The sequence below is a fragment of the Nicrophorus vespilloides genome, unplaced genomic scaffold, assembly GCF_001412225.1.
Source record: "Nicrophorus vespilloides isolate i.1.1-1 unplaced genomic scaffold, Nicve_v1.0, whole genome shotgun sequence".
NCBI classification, from domain to species: domain Eukaryota; kingdom Metazoa; phylum Arthropoda; class Insecta; order Coleoptera; family Silphidae; genus Nicrophorus; species Nicrophorus vespilloides.
Genome location: NW_017096924.1, coordinates 56,735 through 80,225, shown reverse-complemented (window position 1 = coordinate 80,225; position 23,491 = coordinate 56,735). Strand labels below are relative to the sequence as shown.

The following is a 23,491-nucleotide window of genomic DNA, read 5'->3' as shown; positions in this document are numbered from 1 at the left end:
TATATATATAAAACATAATACATATATACGTTGAGTCTAATTTCATATTTTATACATACATATATATATATATACATTTTCTCACTGTTTCATTTGAATTTTCTTTGTTTAAATGCAATTACGTTTGTTTTACTATTATGTTTTCTTTTTTATATATTATTCTCCAGTATGCTCACTATCTCGTTTATAAATAAAGTCTATTATATATATATATAAAAATATTACTATACCTATTAGATACAGCCTTGGTCAGGATCACTTGATCCTTTGCAACTTGCAAAAGTATGATGGACCAAAGTTCTGCATTGAATTGGGCACAACCTGGTGTCCAAACTTCATCAACCTGGGACTTGCCATCTTGTACACATGCTTCACCTGCCTCAAAGCCATTGTCATATCCCTAAAAATATTTTTTTAAAGATATTAAAATATATTCAGATACTGTAATTCACAAGAAAGGATTTACTCACTTGACAACCATTTCGATTTTGGTTTCCTCCCAGAGTCGCTTCAAAGCCATGTGCACCACTCCATCATTCTGAATGGGGCTCAAAGAGCACGTAGAATATACAACAGTGCCCCCAACACTGACCATCTGCAGCGCGTTGAAGAGGATTTCGCTCTGCAACTCGGGCAACTTCAATCGCTCCTTGATCCTATCCGCCTTGAAGATGTTATTGTCATCCTCATTGACGGAGTGCCTGTCCGTGGTGCACGGCACGTCCACCAGCACTCTATCATACTCCTCCCCCATTCCCATATATCGGGCATCAGCGCAGCTGATCCTAATCTTACCGGTCTTTATCCATTTCTCATCGAAATCGAACAAGTACTGCTTGAAAACGTTTTTGATCCTGTTCGTTCTGGATATGCTGGAATCGTTGCAAACGATAGCGTCCGGGTAAAGAGTCTGCAGGGCGATCAAGCTCTTTCCACCTGGCGCCGAGCAAACATCCAGCATTCGCACGCCAGGCTTTAAATCCAGAGCCAAGACGGGCAGCAGAGACGCACCATCCATCAAATAATAATTCAGAACTCCCGTGGATCCGCTCTTCGGGTGCGGAAACTCGGTGAGATTCTCCTCCTCGTAACAGTAGACGTGCAGATTCTCAGGAAATTCCAATTTGTATTCCCGTTCGATTTTCAAAGGAAACTCGCTGCTCTTCGAATAATACCTGCAATTTAAATTTAAATTAGATTCAAAATTCTAACAACACAAATATCATTACCTAAAATGATCTGATTCCAAGATAAAATCTTCCCTTCCTTTAATCTTAGTTGCAGGTATAAACTCGTGAAGACCACCAAGTGACAAAGAGTTGGAAGCATTTATGATCCTGCTAGTATCAATCTCAGCCTCATCCAAGCTTTTCTGCAGCGAAAAATTCCGCTCTGCCTTTTGAGGTTTGTCCTCCTTCTCCACCACATCAGGCTGTTCCTTATCCATTTCATAAATTTTATCAAGACTTTTCTGCCTTTCCACCTTCACATTGTCATCCTTCAGAGTCATCGCAGTTGCTTTAAAAATCTTGCTCACATTGATGGCTCCCCTCGCCTCAAGGCCAGCACATATCTCCTCAGTGTCCGAGTAGTTGTTGACCACAGCAATGTACTTCTGCTTGCACAGCAGACCACTGCGGATGAGTTGCCACTTGGACCCATACACTTGCTTGTAGAAATCATCAAAGTGCTCCAACGCTTTGTAAGTTGCCAATTTCTTTTTCTGAACAAATCAAATATAAACATAAATTTGAAATATAACCTCTTCAATAGTAAAATGAATAATGATGCAAATGTACTCACAGCTGAAGGAGTGTTGGTTTCTTTGTATTTGGCCCGAAATTTACTGTAATTTCTATTGAAAACTCTAATCACAACCGCGGACTTAAACATATTTCTAGCGATTATCACTGAATACTAATAGGTTATGCTCGCAACCTTATTGGATTCAAATTTGAAACTAAAATTATGCAACTCTATATACAACAAAAAAAAATTTTTGCCACATTATTAAATGCAATCAATAAAAAAGTTAATAAAAAGAAAAATTACAAAATGGCGGAAGGAAACTTAAGAGTTTTTTGAAATTTATAATCAATTTTTTCCAATAGGAAAATAAGTAGTAGAAAAACTTATTTTCCTATTGGAAAACTCGTCGACGAACTTGAAACACACTTTTCTTAGTTTGCAATAGGAAATCTGGTTGGAAAATGCAGATAAATTGTGCGCTCGACTTTAACGCCAACATTTCAAACGACGCCGAAGAGATATCTGCGCAGCAACAGTACCGCGTTAGTCAATTGCACCACCATTCGACGCTTCGATTCCCGCTACATCGAAACGAAGCGCCACCTGGCGGCGCTCGGAGCAAACTCGAAAATTTGAATTCGAATCTGTTCAGCAATTACACAAAACAAACTGGACACCTTATTGGATTGAAATTTGAGACTAAAATTATGCAACTCTATATACAATAAGAATTTTTTTTCCACATTATTAAATGCAACCAAAAAAAAAGCAAAGTATTTTCGATTCGTCCATTGTAAAAAAACAAAATTCTTCACGAAAAATATGAATAACGGAAGAGCAAATGATTCAAATGTACTACGTTAATAAAAAAAAAATTGCAAAATGGCGGAAGGAAACTTACGATTTTATAATCTGTTTTTCCAATAGGAAAATACGTTTTTCCAATAGGAAAATACGTTTTTCCAGTAGGAAAATACGTTTTTCCAATAGGAAAATACGTTTTTCCAATAGGGAAATACGTTTTTCCAATAGGAAAATACGTTTTTCCACTCACCGGAAAACTCGTCGATGCACTTGAAGCACACTTTTCGTAGTTTGCAATAGGAAATCTGGTTGGAAAATGCAGAGAAATTGTGCGCTCGACTTTAACGCGAACATTTCAAACGACGCCGAGGAAATAACTGCGCAGCAACAGTACCGCGTTAGTCAATTGCACCACCATTCGACGCTTCGATTCCCGCTACATCGAAACGAAGCGCCACCTGCGGCGCCCGGAGCAAACTCGAAAGTTTGAATTTGAATCGGTTCAGCAATAACACAAAAATCACGTCGCTTCTCATTCGCATTTTTATTAATTGATTCCTTTCGTTCTTCGCCACTATATATATATATACGTCATCGTATTCATATTCATTTATTTTTATTTATTTATATATATATAGATTTATTTATATTTCCATCATCTTTTGTTACGGTTACCATGCCTACTGTCGGCGTGGAAACACAAAGTATGATTGTTGTTAACAATAAGTGTAATAATTATAAATGTATGCCGGACAATAATCGATGAGGGGGAAGTAAAAATTGGGCGATTTCGCGTCGATTCGGAAATAAAAGTCAATCGAATCGAATCAATCAATCGAGTTTGATTCGAAAGGAGCGGAAGATACGTGCCAACAAACAACAACAACAACAACTATTACAATATCAACGTACATCGTAGAAACTCAATCGAAATCAAAAAAATTATTAATAATAAAAAAAAGAATAAAATAAATAAATATAAATGCTATTCGCAGTTGTATTTTGTACCAAAAAAAAAAGAAAACAACATATAATAATAAAAATAATAATAATAAAAGGACGAAAATCAAATTCGATAAAGAAAACAAAAGGAACAAAACAAAAGAGAAACTTTGTCACTTCGATTTCTTTAAAAAAAAAATAATAATAATAGTAAAGAACTTAACACAGATTCACTTAACGATTAAGTACAATAAATAAACTGATATTTTTTTTCTTTTCCTTCTAGCAGTCGATGGAGGATGATGATTGGGGATGGATGGATGGGAACTGCATCGAGTAGAGAACACACAAATGAAAATTGTGAAAAAACTTAATCTCATTCATCGATGATGATGATGATGAAAAATGAAAAACAAATCGAAATTAAATCAGGAAGCTTAAGGGAATCAAATGAACAATGAAAACAAAACAAAAAAAAATAGTTAATACAAATGTGGCACCGAGAGATCATCAACAGTCGAAAAGACACACTCTAAAGTGGAGTTTGTCTTGACAAAACAACCAAATTTTGAACTTTCCTTTCGAAATCTTGAATTTAAATACATATATATTTGTATATTTCATTAAACTTTTAAAGTTCAGTTTAACGTTGTTTAGGTACTGTCGTAAATCAATCAAAACGTCGATAATTAGTAAATATATATATATATCACATTAAATAAGCTACCAAATACCGTAATAATTAGATGAACGAAAGAAGCGGCAGCGGCAGCAGCACTTAAATCTTTCTCTCTGCTTCTTACTTTCTTTCTTTCTTAAGAGAACACACGATCTCGGTCAAAATAAAGAAGAAAAAAAAAACATAATAATAATAATAAAGCTGCACTGTAAAGAGAGAGAGAGATAATCACGAAATAATTAGATAAAAGCGAAACGATTGGAGATTCTTGCCGTATTGATGATGATGATGATGAAACGTACACTTTGCGTCCTACAACATTCCACGTTTAATGTACAAAGCAAAAGTAACTCGTAAAAAAAATTATAATAAAAAGTATTTTTTATAAAGAAAATTAGTAACGATTTAAATAAATGTGGGAATAATAATAATAATGTTGATAAGCAACATTTGGGTGGACGTTGGAGAGAAATGAAAATGAATGACCTTCATATTATGTACAATTGTGAGAGGGAGAAATGAGATGAACTTAAAAGCGAACGTTTTAAAGAAATTAGAGAGAGAAATTATTAATTTTTAGATGTAGATGTGTGTGTGTGTCTATTATTTTGTGAAGGGGGCGGGGGAAAGGAAGTTCTCGTTAGTTGAAACGGAGAGGAGGGAGGAGCTAAATAGACGGTAGGCGGGATCAACGGTCTGTTTTGTTAGCTGTTTTTGTTGATCGAATCTCGAGATCGAAGAGGAGAATCGTCAATGTTATCTGTAGCATCAGCAGCTGATGATGATGATGATGCTGTTGCTGCAGTAGTAGTAGTAATACAGATGTTATTGTAGTTGGTGGAAGGTTTTGTTGTTGTTGTTGCTGCTGTAGCTGTAGTTGTTGGTGGTGGCGGTGTTGGTTGTTGGGTTTGTGTTAAAATCGTTTAGTATGTCTGATTACGTATCATGCCTCCGTGGATGCTGCGACCATGGAGCCCTTGGGTGTGTAGGCCGTGGCGTTCGGGTCGAGCGTCGATCCCGGTGGACTCTCGGCCAATCGGACCCGCGATATCGTGCTGCTCGGCGTCGGACTGCCGAACGTGTCGTTCGGCATCACGGCCAGAACCTGCGCGATTTTGCTCTTCAGCTCTTTGATCTCTTTCTCTTGCCCCTTCAGACAACCTACGAACATTACACACAAAAAAAAAATCATACATACATAAATAGTTGGGTATATAGTTTAGTAAAGTACGCTTACTTTCTTTGATCTCGAGCTGACGTTTGGCCTCGCCTAGTGCGCTGAAGAGGTCCAACTTGATGCGAGTTTCCGCCGAAAGCGAGTTCTCCAGGTGAACGTTCGTCTCCTGCAACGCGTTCAGCGCCGAGACGAACCTCTCCGTGTCTCGCAGCTGCTCGCTCAGGTTGCCGTTCTCGCGCTCCAGAAGTGCGATCCGTTCCTCGTTCCACACCTGGTTCGTCTTTAAATTGGACATCTCTCCTTCGAGATCGCGTCTCCGCTGTCTGCACGCGTCCGTGCATTCGCCCCTCACGTTCTGCGCGGCCACCTGTAGCAGAAAAAGAAGAAGAAACGCACCATCAAAAACCTCATATTCAATTCAATTCGTTCTTCTCTTTACCTGCGCCGCTCTGACCTCCTCGTGTTTTCTGGTCTTGCGCTCCTGCTGCAGCTGACTCTCGGCGAACGTTCGGGCGCGTCTCTCCTCCGTTATCCTCCTCTCCAGATTACCGATTGTCTGTTTGTCTTGTGCCTTTATGCTGTTGCAGCTCTGCAGCTTGTTCTGAAGCTCGTCGACTTCGCGATGCATCGTCAGCAACTCGCCGCGCGACACCTTCTCCATTGTCGTCAAGGAAGCAACCTGAAACGAGAACGTATCCAAATAGTTAATAATATGAAACACTCAGGAGATGTTGAGGATCGGTCATTACTTGGAGTCTGAGTTCCTGTTCGCTGGCGCGACTGTGTGTGAGGTCATTGCGAAGCTTCTTCGACTCCGTTTCGAGTCGCTGCAGATATTCCGCATTCTCGCGCTCCTTATCCTGCTCCTTCTTCTCTTTCCTGCGACTCGTCGAGCTCGGCTGTCTGATTGGTTCGGGCGTCTCCTGCGTCGTCTGCTGAGCTTCTTCCGCACCTGCACCTATCGCTGCACCGTTCCTGCTATGCTCCACGTCCCTTGGCGTCTTCTCCGCTGCAGCCGCCGCCGCAGCAGCTGCAGCAGCGGCGTTCGCCTTTCTATGCGACTTTTGTACGCCGTTTGGTAACCCTCCGTTGGGCAGATGACCGTTCCGCTCGTTATGCTGCTTCCCCGTTTGCTTGTTGGATGACGACGACGACGATGAGGAGGAAACGGACGTGCTATTGTTGTTGTTGTTATTATTGTTGGAGGCCGTCGCTGTCGGTGTGACCGGATGTGGCGACGTCGAGGCCGACGACTCGTGCGATACCTGCAACGACGCCGTCGCGGTGGTGAGCGTCGTTGCGGTGGTGGCAGCAGTAACGTTCGCGTGGTTGACCGCCGCTGTGACAGCGCCTGCAGCAGCGGTTGCGGTGGGCGCCGCCGCCGCCGCCGTCGTCCCCGTCGTGGTGGTGGACGTGTCGACGGGCAGCGCCTGCTGCATCAGTTGCAGATAGAACTCGTTCTCCTTGGCGACGTCTCGCTGCTTCCGCTGCCGTATCCGGAAGCCCACGTACGACTTGAAGCCGAATCCCAGTGTGACCACCGGGTAACCAATGCAGTGGGCGGCGAATGGGCGGCACAGATCCAAAAGACCCGGCATGTGTTTGACGTCGCGCAACCGGACTGCCGCCTCCAGATAGACGAACAGTATCCAGAGGACGATCGTCGGTGCGCAGATTCCTTTGTCCGTGTGCCACACGTACTGCACCCATACGTAAGTGCTAGCGACGAAGAAGAGCCAATGGACAGGTATGAAAAAGAAGCACAGCATGTCAGAGGTGAGGGCGATGCACACGAAGAACACGGAAAATGCGAGACCCTGATACTTGAAAGAGTCGTACACGGATCTGAGCAGCAGATAGAACGGCCATAGGAACTCGAAACGGAACTCGAGGATGAAGTCTGCAAGGATGACAAGCGCCCAAAGCACCAGGAACTTCAGGTACAACAGCGTACTGCAAAGACAAAGAAAAACAAAAAAACCTAATTAGAATTAAGCACACTTTTTACGAATAAATAATAAACATATTTCAATTAGATTAATTAATTCGCCGCATGCCGCACGACCAATTAATTAATGATAATCCTTTTAATAAGAGCCGGCCGGAAGGTAATTATCATCTATTACAAACAAGCAATAAAAATTACCACAAAATGAATTAATCCTTACGTTTTCCCCAATAATATAAACCACACCAAAAAACGATCAACAATTTTACGTGACTAAGAGATGTGATGTAACTTAATCGAAATATTCCATAAATTTACATTTCAAAACGCGCCGTGAATTTGAAAGTATGTAAACATCTGCTCCACAACTAATCTTATCTACTTTATTACCTAGTCAGAAAAGGGTAGACATACATAATAATCAAATGGATTCTAATTGGAAATTCAATTTTTTTTTCAGTTGTTGCTTGAAACGTAATATTACTTAAATTCGTCTTCATTTAAAAGCAAAACAAGTGAAAACAGATAGAGAGAGAGACGAGAAATAGATTGGCAAATGTTTTTGGATTGCATCAGGGATGATGATGATAAGTGCGTGCAATTATATGGTACTATGATGTCTTTGCTTGTTTTTCTCTCTCTCTCTCTCCCTCTTATTATTATTTTGGTCACATCGCATCGCATCTCATCTCATCGGCAAACAGCTGTTGCATGTACGGGGCGAGAGCCAGTTTCGATTGCGACAGTTTTCTAACCGTATTCGGATCGCGAAGATCCAAAATGAAATAAATTTCAGAAATTAAAAGAGAAGAAAAAAACAACAACAGCAACAACAACGTGCGGCTCGCAGCAAAATCAAACTCGAGAAAGCTGCGAGTCGGCTAATTGAAAGATTAGGTGGAGGATGATGAAGAGATGGATAATACGGAGAAAAGAATGTTTTTTGTTTTGACAGGTCGACGATGTCTATAACCTATGGCGAAATGCGAAACAGTTGCATCAGATGCATATTATTTTTTTTGTTTTTTGTTTTGTTTTTGGGGGGGTGCATTTACGATGAATGAAGAAACAACCGAGAGGAAATGCAAGCGTTGCTGGGTGATCGTTGCCGTGTTCGTCTCCTGGGGAGACGCGAGAGGAGTACAGAGACTGTGATCGGCGCACCGGGTGCAACGCGCCGCACGCTCACAGTCTAAATGCACGAAAGAATGAACACCACTGACACACACACACACATACCTTCCGTAGAATCCCTCGCTGATTTTGTTCTTCTTCATGGGCCTCCTCATTTTACCCACTTCCGCATTTCGTCTCTTCATAGTTTCCAGGAATGTCGCACCGAAGCTTCGGCGATGTTGACGACGACGACGACGTTAATGTTGAGGAGAGCGCAAGTCGTCCTCTTACTCCTGCTGCTACTCCACAGCTCCACCTCGTCGAAGAAGACGACGTCGATCGTCGTCCTACCTTCCTCCGCGACAGCAGCAGCAGCAGCAGCCGCCTCGGCTCCTTCTCCTCGATCACCGGGTCCCAACAAACCGTCGTTTGATACTCTCCACACACTCCACTCCACCGTTCCGATCGTGTCCAGCAGGAGAAGATGAATGAGACACTGTGAAACACTAGAAGAGCACACAAACGTTGGTCGCCGCACACTTTGTTTTCAACACTGCTATCTCTACCTCCTATCAATAGTCGAAACCGTTCACCGTTTCCTTCGCACCACTCAAACCAACACTACTTGCTCACTCTCTCTTCTCTCTCTATTCTTTTTTTCCTTACACCTCTGCACCGCTTCTTCTTCGGTAAACTCGACTACTCAACAAATTCCCAAACGCAACTGTCAAATAGGATGCCCGATACGGCCGCGAAGCGTCGCCTCCTCCTCATCCTCCTCGATCAACTGGTTGCCTGCACAAACAAAAATAATTCAAATTAAAATTTTAGATAATACCGTTAGCACCCGATCCAGTGAATCCTTTACAATTTAGATCATTTAAATTATAAACAAATAATAATATCCAAATAGATATACATTCATGCAAATCTCTAACGCTAATGTTAAATAGATTGCGACACGTTCGTAAAGTTGCCTACTTAACGAGAAAACAAAAAAAAGAGGAAATAAAAACTATAATTCTATTTTTATTCCATTACTTCTAATAATATAAATATATTCTCCTTCATTCCGATTTCATAATATACACATATTTATTTTCGTTCTCTTACTTGCCTACTTCCACCCACCTTCATTCACTATGTCTTCGGATGTCGGGCGGATGGAAGATAAATTAATTAATTTAAAAAAAAAAACAAAAAACAATCAATTACACTAATAAAAAACTGGACAGTTTAGAGGTGGAGGAGTGGGAGAGGGGATGGATTATGTTGATTCATAGTGTTCTTGTCGTTTTTCTCTAGATATTAGTAACATTAAATATATAAGTAATAAAGTGTGGTAGTAAATAATCTATGTATGTATATATATATAATATGTATATGCATATAAATAATAGTCTTCGATTCATCAAGGAGAGAGGTAAGTAAAACGAAGAGAAATTGTCATTATCAAAACCATTGGAAACAACACCTGATTATTATCAGCGAATCAAATGAAAATAATTGAAATTGGAATAGATGAAAGAGGGGTTGAGGGTGTTGGGTAGGCGTAGACGAGGATTTGTTTTTAAGGTCTAAATCGATTAAAAATTAGATTGAAGAAAATAGTAATAAAGGAACAAACTTGGAGGAGGAGGTGGAGCGGGACGGAAGGATGAGTAGCAGCAGCAGGAGCAGCAGTAGTAGTAGGATGTGATAGATGTCTGGTTCCGGATGTTGTCTTCTCTCTTTCTAATCCATTCGTATATCATTTAGGTGGTATTCTTCACTACTACAGGATGCGTTCGTAAAAGAGCAGGTACGCGTTCGCGTTGAGCACTTTGGATTCGGCCACCTCCGAGGAGAACGAATCACTGACGTAGTACCACTTGCCGGGCGGAGCTTGCGGTTCGCTCGGGGGCGGGGAACTGCCGCTACCGACTGCACCACCCTTGTCGCGTCTCTGATTCTTGGGGAGGAATCCCCAACGGTAGCTGTCGTCGTCCAGCTTGGGTCGCACCTTGACGTACGCCACGTAGTGTCCCCCGTGCATCGTTCCGCTATGCTCGACGACGCCGTAAAGCGAGTACAGCACGCGGTTCTGGCCGGCGGTGAACGTCGGCAGGTTCTTGGAGCGCTTCGAGCAGAACGGCGCTATGTCCAGGACGATCGGGAACTTGACGTTCTTGGACATCTTCAACGGACGAAAGTGATATACCTGGAGGAAGATGAGGAGATCTGTATTGTTTGCGCACATTGTATGTGTCATTCGTCTTACCTGGAACCTCTTCAGATGGAGAATGAGCACGGCGGGCGGATTGTAAATGAGCAATTGCTTGCGGGCGTTCGTGTAGACGGTTTTCTTGTCGGGTCCGCCGTGCCTCTTGGTGCACAGCTCGCAGCCGACCTTATTGTTGGCCGTCATCAGCTCGGAGGTGGTGAATTGGTTAAGGCACGACTGCACCGAACACTCGCCGTCCTCTATATGATAACGGTCCGATATCGTGCCGCACCACATGTCCTCGTCATCGACTTCCATCTACAAAAAATAAAAACAGCAAGTGTGAAACAGCAGCAATAGAAATAAATTAGTAATAGTAATTACCTTCTCATCATCTTCTTCGTCCTCGTCGTCGTCCTCATCTTCTTCATCTTCATCCTCATCCTCGTCGTTGAGTCCGACGCCACCGCACGCGCCGTCCTCAGTTTTGAGCTCGTTCTTCAGAGACAGCTTTTCCAAGTCAGCTTTGAGATCATTGCTTTTGTTCTTCGTATTGAATAAAAGAGAGGCGGGTCTTGTCAGTTCATCGTCCATCCTAAATACATGCAATAAATAACATGTAAAATTGATTGCAATGGAATAGGAGAAATGTAGTCAACTCACTCGTTGGGTGTATTTCTGCCGCACGTCGGACTACCCATATCGATGTTCGTTTCGCTGGAGGCCGCGCTGTTGTCTGGACTTGCATTACCCAACGGCGACACGCTCAGCATACCGACGATCATGTCGGGCGATGCGTTGTCCGGACTGATGCCGTTCTTATCCGAATTGTATCCAGATTCGGTACCCTTCGATGGTCCCTCATCCATTGACCTGCCATTATTGGAGTCCTGAAAGAATGAAACATTTCAAGATTCGTATTAAACATGTTGTCATTTACGAACCTCGATGTTATCCTCGACGTCCGCGTCCGACTCGCTGTCCGAGCAGTACTTGTCGATCGAAGGGGACGAGGCAGAGTTCGTCTGGTTGTCTGCGGCGGTGGAGGCGGACGCAACGGCTATCTGCTTTTGATGGTGCTTGCTCTTTTTGTTCTTCTTCGCCTGTCGCTTCTCCTTCTTGATCTGATGCTTGGAGGTTTTGTTGTCGTCCAGTTCGTCCGCCTTGCGCCTCAGCACCGGCGGCGTCTGCTTCTCGGAGATGGGAAGACTCAGATCGAGGAAGAATTCGTCGCGATGCGAGGTGTGGTTGCAGTCCTGGCATTGCAGCGTGCTCACGAGGACACCTCGAAACACCTGCTCGGTGGGCAGCAGCAGCTCCGACGCTTGCGATCCGTAGTATTTGATGATCTTCTTGGTGTTACCTTTGACGGTGGCCGGATCGGCCTTCACCAGACCGTACTTCTGCAGAATGACCGACTGGTATCGGCGCAAATCTTCCTCGCGCACCGCCTCCAGCAGATGCCGCAACAGCTCGTGCGAGTCGTGCTGATCGCCACCGCCGAATTGCGGCATCCTCTGCGTCAGCCTGGAGAGGAGCATGCGAGGATTGTGCACCTCCGGCCGACCACTCTGCAGTTCCCTCAATGTCTCGGCAAGCACCTTCGTCAACGGCTTCCACTCTTCCAATTCACCTGCAAACATATCACAGATATATGATTAATTGAAAAGTCCGACTCGTCATCATCATCATCATCACTTTGTTAATTCAGATAATAAAACGGCATACCATCAACTTACCATCCAGAGGGTCCAACTCTACAGACTCGTTGGTCTTCTCGTCGAGCGTCAGTTTTCCTCCGGGCAGCTTGAAATATTGTCCCGGTTTGGAGGTCTCCTCCAGAAGGTTGAGCAGGTACGGAGTCTGGCCCAGACATTGCATCACAGAATTGAAGAAACACGTGTTGCCCAGGTTCGAGAGTCCTCGCGCTTTCGGCAGATCGCCGACGCCCGGTATCTGCACCTCATCCTTGACGAAACTCGACGACGATGATGCCAGTGACGTCTTCTCGTCGATCACGCAAATCACTTTACTGCTGGCACCGGTGTTGTCGACATCCTTATTGGAGTCGGAATTGTTCAAGTTGTTGTTGTTCTTCTTTTTACCGCCCTCCGATTGCTTCTTCAGATACTCGACGCACTCGAGCATCTTCTTGGTGACGGTGATGTTGAGCTCCTCGTCGCAGTCGTAGCACCAGATCGACCATTTCGTGGTGTTCAAACAGATGCTGTGGCAGTCTGAGCGTGGCGTCTGGAAGTGCTGCAGAGCGTGGCTGTTCTTGTAACGACCGCACGATTGGTGTCCGCACTTTAGGCACATCCAAAGGGATTCGTCGATCTCGAAGATGACCGACTCCAGATCGGGCATATCTTGCGGAAGGAGGCTGGTCGTCGCTGCTTCGGATGTGGCCACCACAGTTTCTTCCGTTGCCGTTCCGGACAACGATACTGGTGGATTCTTTTTGCAGTCGTCGCAGTCGGATCGCAGACCGCCGTCCTTCTGCAGGGCCTTCTTAATCTTGCCCAGATCGACGGCCCTGTGGGCGTGCGAACACTGCACTCCGGAACCTCCCCTACCGTTGCCATGGTTGTACTCGTCCGAGCTGCAGTCCGACCGATCCGAGGTGGCCGCGACTCCGGACGACGGATCGCCCTGGTGCTTCTTCTTGCTCATCACGTCGCTGTCAGAGTGCTTCCTCTTGCGGCTAACGTGGAATTCGATTGGGAACACGTTTTAACCTTCATGCACACAGCCTGACACGAATATCTTTGGGATACAGACGGATGCTTAATAATGACGATAATGATGATGAGTTTATGAGAGTGGATAGGAAGGAATACACCACCGAAACACACACAAAACACGACACACGCAAAACGGTAACAGCCAGAGAGCGAGCGAGATACAGAGATGTTGATGATTGTGGTGATTTTCGAATGGAAGACAACGTCCGTGTGTGTGATTTGTAATATATATACGTACGTACACGCGCAGCCAAACACACACTCATGCACACACAACTCTTTTGTCCCTAAATCTATCTCTCTCTCTCTCACGCACGCACGTACACGTTCTCCCAATCAGTTTTACCTGCCGAATTCTAATTGCACGCACTGCCAGAGCTGATGGCGTTTTCCAATACGATTTTCATTCACGATCCCCACACAACATCGACTTCTGTCTCACGCCAATTCTGATTCTCTTCTCTTTTATCCGACCAAAGATCCTTCCTTCTTCTCCGTCTCGCAGACAAGCAGCAACAGCAAAAAAAAAGTTGAACTGTCACATGACAATGCCGCCAACCGCAAGCCAATCTAAATTGAATCGAATCTCAACGATTACCAACCTCAACAAAAAATCATATGTCACAGTTCAAATTCAAAAAACGACAAGATTTTAAGAGTACTCGCCATTAGTTTCAAAGATTCGTTACTGGTTAGATCTTCCATTCCGTCAAAATCGATGCGTTGTTTCCTCTTGAATTCTTTAACAGAAGAAAAAAGTAAGATTTAATTATCTTCATTGAGAAATGTATTAAATAGTAGATAGGGAAATATTAAGAGAGGCGACTAAAAAAAAATAAACTTTGGAAACTATTCTTATTTTTATTATTCACATCGAATTGTAGATTTGCTGCACTTTGCATCCGCTCACGACAAACTTGAATCCGTCCTGCGTGCAAATAAATAAAAGAAGAACAAATGATGATTATGCAATAAAGAGGAGAGAATAAAGGAGAAATTCGTAATTACTTTGATCAAGGAGGGAAGCTGCTTCCAAAAGTTCAAATTCGGTATCATCTCGACGCCTCGTCCACCCACGACGCAATACGTGAAGAGCATACCGGAGATCAGGTAGAGAGCGACGCAGACGAAGAACGCGATCAACAGCTGACTCCCGCCGCTCAGACCTCTCGCATCAACTTTGCATGCATATTTCGAGTACAACATAAGATTCTGAAATCAATATTATAAAACTATGTGTTGACAGAGACGGATATGTTGTAGTACCTTCGGTTCTTTAACCACGAGTTCGGGCTTTAGCAATTCGGGAGAACAGACCAAACCGATCACGAAATCTCTGAAACAGATGAATCTTAGTTAATACTTTGCGTACAGTTTGTTTAAATCCACTACTGACTGCTTCTCTTGCTTGTACACTATGTTAGTTAAGTCACTGTGTTTGGGATCGGCGGCGAAACGGAAACTCGATGCGTTTCCCACAGGAATCAATTTTCTGGTCGCACCATCAAAGTAGCAAAACTAAACACAAAAAACAAACAAATAATCAATCTATCTATAATTCGATGGCGAGGATACTCACGGTGATCGAGTTTTCGTTGCATTCGTCACCGCTGATGTTCTTCACGTCCACGTTGAAGACGGCGTCGACGCAGCCGTGGAAGTAGTACGTCGAATCATCATCGGCAACGGCTTTCAAAAACGCGTCATCTCCATCATCATCATCCTCGTAACTGAAAAGATCCTCCAGGTCTATGACCAAACCCGTCTCCGTGTCTTCGCACACGCATTGCGACTTTTGCACGCATTTCCCAGATGCAGAAGCAGCAGCAACTACCAACAACAGTAAACACATCAGTCCATTATTGCAGTACATCAGCATCGTACGTAGCCCACTACAACTAATGAACTCGACCTTTCGATAACAAGCGAATATATATTTGTTTATCTGTGAAGAAATAAATAGGAAAGAAAGGAAACTTAACGAAGCCTACGATTAGATATCTCACAAAATTACAATTCGTGCGCAAAACGCAAATACGATTGGTAATTGCAGTAGCAAACAATTACCGATGACGCTTAATAATAAGCAATTATCAAGTGCAAACGATTTTCCTATTAGATCACATAACAACTTGGGAAACGCTTGCAAACGAAGATTATATCTTCTCTCTCTCTCAAAGAATAATCAACTTTGAACTCACGCATTTCATTTCGGTCTAATAAATATATTGCATAATTCCTAGTCGGGATTATGTTTGTCGAGATTTTGATATAGTCGGTTGTCTATAGATCTTAGGCAAAACATTAAACTCGAATACAATGAATTAGCATATGTTATCGTATCAAAAGGGTATCATGAAATTACGCAACGGAAAGCGAATTAGCAAATCACGCTCTAAACAATGATCAAACAGGACAAATGTTGCGCAAATATTTGCATGGGATTTTCATGCAACGAATGTATTTGTATCGGATCCTATTAACAATGTTAAATATTGTTGTTGTTGTTTGGAATCGAGTTTGTTTTAATTGTTTGCAGGTATCGAATAAACAGATGTTTCGATCGTACATCTGGTTTCCGATCTATCAAGGACGAAGGAAAGATAACGACGTTCTGTGACGACGATCAACCTTGATAATGAATTAAGTCATGCCACAAATCTAATCTATTCTACATTTTTTTTTTGATTCCGATTCGCACGTAATTCGTCCTTAGCCAGGCAGACGCAACGAATAAATAACAAACAATTCCGCGGCGAGGTGGAAATGTAGCCGTAGAGCGAGCGTGAGGCGCCGCCAGCCACGCACAGAGCAGAGCTATGATGTCAGTCAGGACGCTATCCAAGTGCATCGTCACAGGTGAGAGCAAACCTGTTGCAGTTCTAATTATAATAACTCAACGAATCTCACGACCCGCAAACTAATTCGTGATTGTCGTTGCAGCGACGCAGAGGAAGAGATGCCTGAGATACTTCAGCTTGCACAGACTGCCCGAAGGCCATCTGGCCTTGCAGGCAGTGGCCAAGAGGTTTGCCGCAGATAAACTTAAACCTATAGCTGCAGAGCTCGACAGAGAGCACAGATTCCCCTCCGAACAGGTCTGCAGATTTAATGATGGAAATGGAAAGGACTTACTCTAATCTAATTGCTGTGCAGATTAAGGAACTCGCTGAATTGGGGCTGATGGCTGTGACTGCTGACGAGAGATGGGGCGGTGCAGGCCAAGACACTCTGGCCCTCGCCGTCGCCGTGGAGGAGATCGCCAAAGGGTGCGGCGGGACCGGAGCTATAGTCTCCATCCATAACTGCCTCTATGTGGATCTGGTCAATAGGTTTGGCTCTGATCAGCAGAAGGAGCAATTCCTCAAACCATACACTGATGGTACACTTGGATGTTTTGCACTCAGCGAACCAGGTATACAAAACAAAAATATTATTTAAATGTTACTTGTGCAGTATTATTGGATAGTAACTAGCAAATCTAGGCAACCAGTATTGCGTGATTAATTTCAATTACCTAATGAAATATATGTTTAAGATGCCGGTAGCGATGTTGGAAGTATGCTGACGACGGCCAGACTCGAGGGTGATCACTACGTGCTGGACGGCACCAAGTCCTGGGTGACCAGCGGCACCGAAGGAAAGGCGGCCGTCGTATTCGCCACAGTCGACAGATCTCTTAAACACAAAGGTGAATTAAATTCTGATCACTTATCACATGATAATGATTGTTCGTTAGGTATTACCGGTTTCCTGGTGCCGATGTGCAGCGACGGGTTGAGCCTGGGGCCCAAGGACGATAAGCTGGGTATCCGTGCGGCTCCCTCCTGCAACATGTACTTGGAGGGCGTGCGAGTGCCGAAGGACGACGTGCTCGGCGAGGTGGGAGACGGATTCAGGATGGCGATGAAGCAACTGGACAAGGCGCGCGTCGGCATCGCTTCCCAAGCTCTGGGAATCGGTCAGGCCGCCCTCGAATTGGCCGTCGGCTACGCATCGCAGAGGAAGGCTTTCGGTAAATCGATCAATCAGATGCAGGCTGTAAAGGTGAGCCAAAAATAATCAACGATTTGCGATAAAATTGCAATACCGATTACCAATTTTGCAGATGAGGATAGCAGAGATGGCGCTCAGGTTGGAGTCTGCACGTCTGCTGGTGTACAGGGCAGCTGTGCTCTGCGACGAGGAGGATCGCTCCACGAAGGAATCCTCGATGGCAAAGCTTGCTGCCAGCGAGGCTGCAACACATGTCACTCATTCCTGCATACAAATTCTTGGGGGCGTCGGTTACGTGACGGCGATGCCAGCGGAGCGCCACTATCGCGACGCCAGAATCACCGAGATCTACGGCGGCATCAGCGACATCCAGCGTCTCCTCATCGGAGACATCGTTATAAAACAATACGAATGATCGACGGGGTGTGGGGGGGGTGGATTGAATTACGGGATGAAATTAAAAAAAACGCACGCGCATTTATAAAATATAACACAACATTATTACCTAATTTAACGTTTAAAATAAAGAGAATTTATATTTTAAGTGCACGCCTCCTTGCAGTCCAGCTGCAGATTGATATTGCAGGATCCCAATTGGATGGCCAACAGCTTGAAAACGTACGGCAGTTCCACGCTGCTGATGTTGTCGCTCGTTTGGCAGAAGGCGCACACCAATTTCGGTGGACCTGCAGCGTTATCCGTCGCTGGATGGAATACGGACAGCATATTCTTGCATTTCGTGCAAATCGACACCTACAATAATAATAAAAAAAAGTAAACAATAGAAAGACTTCATAAAGAATATTGAGATCTGATTAAAGTACCTTGGATTTATCTGAGCTATTCATGAGACGATCTTGCAGCATGTAGGAGGTGCCGTGACTGATGAGGGCGTCGCGTTCCATCTCTCCGAAACGGATACCACCTCCCCTCTTCTTACCCTGGATCGGTTGTCGCGTGACGGCATCTTCGATACCGGTGGACCTCACCTGCCACTTGTCGCTGACCATGTGCCGCAGCCTCTGGTAATGGACCACACCGAAGAAGATCTGCGCCTTCATCTCGCGTCCATCGATGCCCGAGTACATCGACTCCGTACCGTAGTAATTGTAACCGCCAGCCTCGAGGAGGCGTCCGAAGTAGTCGATGGCAGTCTCCTCCTCGTTGAACTTGAAGGGCGTGGCGTCGTGGACGAGGCCGTGGATGGCTCCGGATTTGCCAGCCATCAGCTCGATCATCATGGCGATTGTCATACGGGAGGGGAAACCGTGAGGATTGAAAATAATGTCAGGGAAAATACCTGAATAAGAATAGATTAATGAAATGATTGCTTACCAATTGGTATATGAGATTAAATGCTTACCGGATTCCGTGAATGGTAAATCTTCGACTGGATACTGCCTGGAGCAGATACCCTTTTGTCCTGCCCTACTGGCGAATTTGTCACCAATCATGGGTGCTCTCTGGAAAATAAAACATGTGAATAATCGATGCGTTTTATAAGATATTTTAAATAATTACCTCAATCCTGTAAGTGATTCGCACCATTCTAGCCATTTTCATGCCAGGCACTATGCGCACCTTGTGCACGTAAATTTTGTCGCTTCCGCCGGAAAACTTGTTCACCACGTACTTGGATTTGTTGTTGTCGTAGTACGAGTACAGTGGTTCCTGATTGTTTACTCTACGGCCGACGTAGGGAAGTCCATCCGCGTCAATGAACTCCTCCAGCTGATCGGGCGGCCTCTGAAGATGGCATTCCGCCGCCAGCTCGATGTTCTCGGTTTTGTAAACCGTCCCGTTTGCGAATCCCCTCTCGATGGACGCCTTGTTTATGATCATGGCATCCTCCATGTCGTACCCGGTGTAACTGATGACTGCGACGATGGCGTTCGTCCCCATCGGAAAACTGTCGATGTCCATGTCGTCGTAATGGGTGGTTCGGAATATCGGGGAGGCCGGCGTCTGCAGCCTATAGATCTTGTCGATCTGCAGATCGAAGTTGTGGCATGGCGTACCCATCGTCTGCTTGGCCATCTGACACTGGTACATGTTTCTGGGCGACTGATTGCAGTCGGGCATTGGGATCAGCTTGGCCGTGTGCGACAAAAAGTCCGTTTTCGAGAGCTCCATGTGCGTGGTGACACCAGGGTAAATCTCGCTTGGTATGATGCTCACATCCAGGTAGTTCTGCTCGAATGTGCCCACCATTTCGATGTTGCTCGTGGCCAAATTGAGCAGAGGTCGCATCATGCGCGCCGGACCGGAGAACAGGAAAATCCCGGGAAATTGTGGAGCGCGTTTCTTATCCGGCACCATACAAATCTCCAGCGTATTGGGCACCTTATCCCCTTTGATCTTGAGGAACCTCAGCTTCTTCTCGAACTCCGACGAGTCCGCCTTCTTTACGTAACCGAGAATGCGACCGTCCAACTGCGTCACGAAATAATCTTTCTTCTCGATGACATTGGACTGCTTCATGGGAACCATGCCCAGCTCAGCAAGCGTTCTCGCGATGTTCGCCACTAGTTTTCGGTCGGGCATGTCGGTGATGGTGCAGTTCGTCGTCAGATGATTCAAGAGACCACAGGGGGCGCCGTCGGGCGTGTGGACGGGACAGTAGAATCCCCATGCATCAGGCGTCAATTGTCGCACCTGCGTTGATCGCATCTTCATGAAGGAAGCGCCGCGATGGACGGCCCTGAAATGCGACATGTATCTGATCCTGTTGATGTTCTCAACGGTCACGCTCAATCCCACATTTTGGCCGACGGCGCTGTGGTTATTGATCGAAAGATTTCCGGTCAGGATGATCATCTCCACGCCAGCCGCGAATCCCTTAGGATACGACGCCTTCCTCAATATTTCCCTCGTCATCACATTGCTTGAATCTTTCGCTAGGAGCTGTTTAAGCATGAACCCCATATTCACCATATACGTTCTCAAGCTTTCCTTCAGAATGATATTGTACAAATGACCTCCTGAAATATCGTATCGTATTATTATTACATGCATTCTAACAAATGCTTTCTCATTGCTCACCCAACAGCACCTCCTGCAACATCAAGTGATCCTCGTTTTCCACCAAGTTCGTCGACTGCACGTAATACAGTTTTTGCGTCATGAACACGATCATATTGAATTTGTCGTCCATGTTGTCGAGATGCACCAAGACCATGTCATTCATGATATAATCGGTGATTTGATGATCCGTCCAGTGGGCCGGCATTTGCCGCAGCTTCAGCCTGAACAACTGTCCCATATAATTCTTGCAGTCATCCTGCGAATGCAAACCTTCCTCGTGCAAAAGCCTCATCATGTTCTGCACACACCTAAAAACATAAAACTTATAGACTCAACAACAACAGGATTCGCAATATTTCTTACTCAGCGTAATAACTGTTATCCTCGTATCCTTCCATGAGTCTGGTGAAAATGTACTTATCGTTGGCATCGGTTATGCACTTGAGAAGCAAGATAAGCGGTACGTGGTACATGTTCTTGTTGTTCTCGCGGAACATCATTTTGCAGGTGCCATCGGTCAAGAAATGCAAGATATTCAGCTGAAATTAAATTAGTTTTCAATTCGATACAATTAAGTCAATAATAGCGGCACAATGTACTAACCACAGCAGATTGATCCAACTTGGTGGATCTGATAACAACACCCAGACTGGAGAAGAGAGGTCCGCGTTTCGTGAACGAACTACGATTGATGCCGATCGGGTAATTTCGCCTCATCAGCGACATCATACGAATCAACTTCTCCAGCCCCTTCGTCACAAAGTACCCGCCCCATTCTTGCTCGTGCTCGCCGCTCTCGATCAACTGCTTCGGGTTCATCATATTCAGATGACACCGATTTGACTAATTAAAACACGATACAATTAGTTATTTAAAGCGACAATCAATGCGAACAAACAAATACCTTCAACATGATGGGAACCTCGCCCATGTTCACCTCCAACGGTTCCTGTGCAGCCCCATTGACTGACCAATCAAGAGACACAAGCATCGGTCCCTTGTATGTGGATCTGGCCTGACGACACGCATTAGGATATACACTCTTCACAGTCACATTCATAGAGTTCTGTGACACAGAGGGTGCAAATATTTTGGCTTTGCCAATCGACACCTTCACTTTCACCCCATTTGCCACAATATCCAACGGCCTCAAATCCTTTATGGCCAGATCCAGTCCAGTGCTCAGCATGTAATTGAAACTGGCCACCTGCGGGTATCCCAACTGCTGCAGAAGCTGCAAAAACAAATGAACAATAAGTCATAACTATAACCTAAAAATCGCACGTGTTTCTGCTACTCACGACATTCTGTTCTTTCGGCGGAGTACCGAAATCCGGGCTCGTCAGATTCTTGAACGATGGACCGCCCAACATCTTGCAAACACTTTCTTAACTTAACTGCGAACTTAAATTAAACGAAATTAGACTATACGAAACTCGTACATGTTTAAACTTGTAGCATTGGATTCAACGACCATAATATTAGTGAAGTTAGTTACGTATGATGATGATACTTGCGCACGATGCATTTGAACTATTTCCAAAATCAACGACAATTCAATTATGTTTGCATTTACTTTGTATGAATTAAAAATAAATTCAATCAAAGCAAATGATAAAGCAAATATAAATATTATTGTTTATAAATTTTGTGGCATATTTTAAAATCATAATAAAACTGAAGTTGACTGCAAATGCAATACGTTTCGTTTCAACTAATTGCAATAAGAAGGTGGCATAAATCATAAATTCGAGTGGTAAATTGTAAACATGGGAACTGAATCAACGGGAAACGATATTTTGGATCAGTACAGAAACATCTCGAATAAATTGAAAAAGTAATGTGATCAAAATTAGATACACCAACATATAAATTAATTAAATTTGCAGGAGGTTTCTGCGAAAACCCAATGTCACTGAGGCCTGCGAATCTTTTACCTCTTTGGGGCAGCACTGTGAAACGGTGGAAATGCCTTCGTATGCAGGATTATGCTGGATCGCAGCTGCCAGATGTGAAGGATCCTTGGGGAACATTCCTGGAGAGGCTGCCTGCTTGGTGAGATCTGCCAGGCAATTTGTTGAGGCAGAAGATAGAAATGATAGATTGAATTGTCCAAGTCCATCATCTGAAAATTTACAGGTTACTTAGTAATTTTGAATATGCATGTTTTTTAAAATATAATTTGTTCTTTTTACAAAGGCGGCATTGAATTGTTACGCGCACGCTGCGAGCAGATATCCCGAGAATTGCCCATTTATCGCAGGACTTAATTTGGAGATTGCGGAGACGCTGAAGAGGCGGGGCAAATCCGCGTGCAGCGAATCGTATTTGAGGGCGGTCTGCGATATATCGGACCACGCCTACGACACGAAACTGTTCAGTCTGCAACGGCTATGCTATCATTACATTGACGAAGGTTAATTGAAAAGTTATTTTTACTGACTTGACTTAATGGTTGTTTTGCAGGTGATTATTGCTCGGCGTTGGAGGGATTCAACGAGATGTCGAATTTGATTGTGAAGGGGCCCAGCTGCGACATAAATTGCGACCTGTTGCTCGACTGCGAGATCTGCAGGTTGTTCCTGGTTCTCATTCTGAGGCCGGCGCCGCAGAGCCTCTCGCCCGACCTGGCGCAACTCCTCGAAAAGTATACCTGGGGCGACAATAAGAACATTTCAGGTGAAACAATAGAAGTAGAAGTGGAAAGAAAGACTGCAGCTTTTGTGTGAATTGTTGTTTCTGTTTGTTTCATGTAGCGAGTCGCATGTCCGCAAAGCTCTTCCTGCTGCTGCAGTCGGTCGTACTGACGTGCCAGTCGGGGGACACGAGCGGCCTGTCCGCCCTCGAGGATGAGCTCTGGGCCTGCGATCAGCTGAACGCCAAACAGAAAGATCTGCTCAGGGTGCTCGTCGAAGCTATGTGAACGTTCGTACGTAATAAAGGTGTCGCTGGTTGCCTACGTGCTGCTGCATTCAGGAATAAAAGTTCTTTTTATTGATCCCACCTTCGCCGATCCCGGCGCATCCGCCTCCACCCGTCAACAGCTGTTTTCTTGCAACACCCTGCGTCGCTCGTCGCTCCCGATTGAAGCAACAAATACGATTTTTTT

General features: G+C 44.5%; 7 protein-coding genes across 9 annotated transcripts in view; 2 read left to right on the top strand and 5 right to left on the bottom strand.

The window, feature by feature from the left end:
- LOC108558504 (5-methylcytosine rRNA methyltransferase NSUN4) overlaps window positions 1–1,994 on the bottom strand; it is a 2,236-nt gene extending 242 nt beyond the window's left edge. The window contains exons 1-4 of the mRNA XM_017915427.1: window positions 1,804–1,994; window positions 1,230–1,723; window positions 471–1,175; window positions 231–400 (exon numbers count right to left, since the gene is read on the bottom strand). Coding sequence (XP_017770916.1) covers window positions 256–400; window positions 471–1,175; window positions 1,230–1,723; window positions 1,804–1,893 — 1,434 coding nt within the window. The 5' untranslated portion in view covers window positions 1,894–1,994 and the 3' untranslated portion in view covers window positions 231–255. The remainder of the gene's footprint in view (window positions 1–230; window positions 401–470; window positions 1,176–1,229; window positions 1,724–1,803) is intronic.
- Window positions 1,995–5,007: 3,013 nt separating this feature from the next.
- LOC108558502 (macoilin-2) lies at window positions 5,008–9,185 on the bottom strand. Its single transcript, XM_017915424.1, has 5 exons — window positions 8,539–9,185; window positions 6,101–7,304; window positions 5,791–6,030; window positions 5,412–5,718; window positions 5,008–5,335 (listed from the first exon to the last, which is right to left on the bottom strand). The coding sequence occupies exons 1-5, from the start codon at window positions 8,616–8,618 to the stop codon at window positions 5,118–5,120; spliced, it is 2,049 nt and encodes a 682-aa protein (XP_017770913.1). The 5' UTR covers window positions 8,619–9,185; the 3' UTR covers window positions 5,008–5,117.
- A 1,000-nt stretch (window positions 9,186–10,185) lies between these two features.
- LOC108558498 (ubiquitin carboxyl-terminal hydrolase 16) lies at window positions 10,186–13,923 on the bottom strand. Of its 2 annotated transcripts, none has more exons than XM_017915419.1 (7): window positions 13,709–13,923; window positions 12,358–13,384; window positions 11,563–12,251; window positions 11,282–11,508; window positions 11,003–11,213; window positions 10,676–10,936; window positions 10,186–10,615 (listed from the first exon to the last, which is right to left on the bottom strand). In XM_017915419.1, exons 2-7 carry the CDS (start codon window positions 13,289–13,291, stop codon window positions 10,190–10,192), a joined length of 2,748 nt encoding a protein of 915 aa, XP_017770908.1. In that variant the 5' UTR covers window positions 13,292–13,384; window positions 13,709–13,923; the 3' UTR covers window positions 10,186–10,189. The 2 variants fall into 2 exon arrangements, with proteins under 2 accessions (XP_017770908.1, XP_017770909.1); XM_017915420.1 differs by having other exon boundaries at window positions 12,358–13,322.
- A 286-nt stretch (window positions 13,924–14,209) lies between these two features.
- Window positions 14,210–15,644, bottom strand: LOC108558509. Of its 2 annotated transcripts, XM_017915435.1 has the most exons (6): window positions 15,564–15,644; window positions 14,942–15,192; window positions 14,759–14,880; window positions 14,629–14,698; window positions 14,371–14,574; window positions 14,210–14,290 (listed from the first exon to the last, which is right to left on the bottom strand). In XM_017915435.1, the coding sequence occupies exons 1-6, from the start codon at window positions 15,565–15,567 to the stop codon at window positions 14,231–14,233; spliced, it is 711 nt and encodes a 236-aa protein (XP_017770924.1). In that variant the 5' UTR covers window positions 15,568–15,644; the 3' UTR covers window positions 14,210–14,230. The 2 variants fall into 2 exon arrangements, with proteins under 2 accessions (XP_017770924.1, XP_017770922.1); XM_017915433.1 differs by lacking the exon at window positions 15,564–15,644 and having other exon boundaries at window positions 14,942–15,486.
- Window positions 15,645–16,063: 419 nt separating this feature from the next.
- Window positions 16,064–17,902, top strand: LOC108558505 (short-chain specific acyl-CoA dehydrogenase, mitochondrial-like). Its single transcript, XM_017915428.1, has 6 exons — window positions 16,064–16,221; window positions 16,306–16,460; window positions 16,519–16,777; window positions 16,901–17,053; window positions 17,102–17,409; window positions 17,471–17,902. Exons 1-6 carry the CDS (start codon window positions 16,182–16,184, stop codon window positions 17,771–17,773), a joined length of 1,218 nt encoding a protein of 405 aa, XP_017770917.1. The 5' UTR covers window positions 16,064–16,181; the 3' UTR covers window positions 17,774–17,902.
- Window positions 17,880–22,391, bottom strand: LOC108558497 (DNA-directed RNA polymerase I subunit RPA2). Its single transcript, XM_017915418.1, has 10 exons — window positions 22,320–22,391; window positions 21,684–21,786; window positions 21,287–21,616; window positions 20,986–21,225; window positions 20,746–20,921; window positions 20,401–20,690; window positions 18,880–20,339; window positions 18,722–18,821; window positions 18,183–18,658; window positions 17,880–18,111 (listed from the first exon to the last, which is right to left on the bottom strand). The coding sequence occupies exons 2-10, from the start codon at window positions 21,753–21,755 to the stop codon at window positions 17,899–17,901; spliced, it is 3,357 nt and encodes a 1,118-aa protein (XP_017770907.1). The 5' UTR covers window positions 21,756–21,786; window positions 22,320–22,391; the 3' UTR covers window positions 17,880–17,898.
- On the top strand, window positions 22,067–23,366 carry LOC108558507 (factor VIII intron 22 protein-like). The gene is made up of 5 exons (XM_017915431.1): window positions 22,067–22,219; window positions 22,272–22,521; window positions 22,582–22,798; window positions 22,849–23,061; window positions 23,139–23,366. The coding sequence occupies exons 1-5, from the start codon at window positions 22,152–22,154 to the stop codon at window positions 23,303–23,305; spliced, it is 915 nt and encodes a 304-aa protein (XP_017770920.1). The 5' UTR covers window positions 22,067–22,151; the 3' UTR covers window positions 23,306–23,366.
- Window positions 23,367–23,491: the final 125 nt, after the last annotated feature.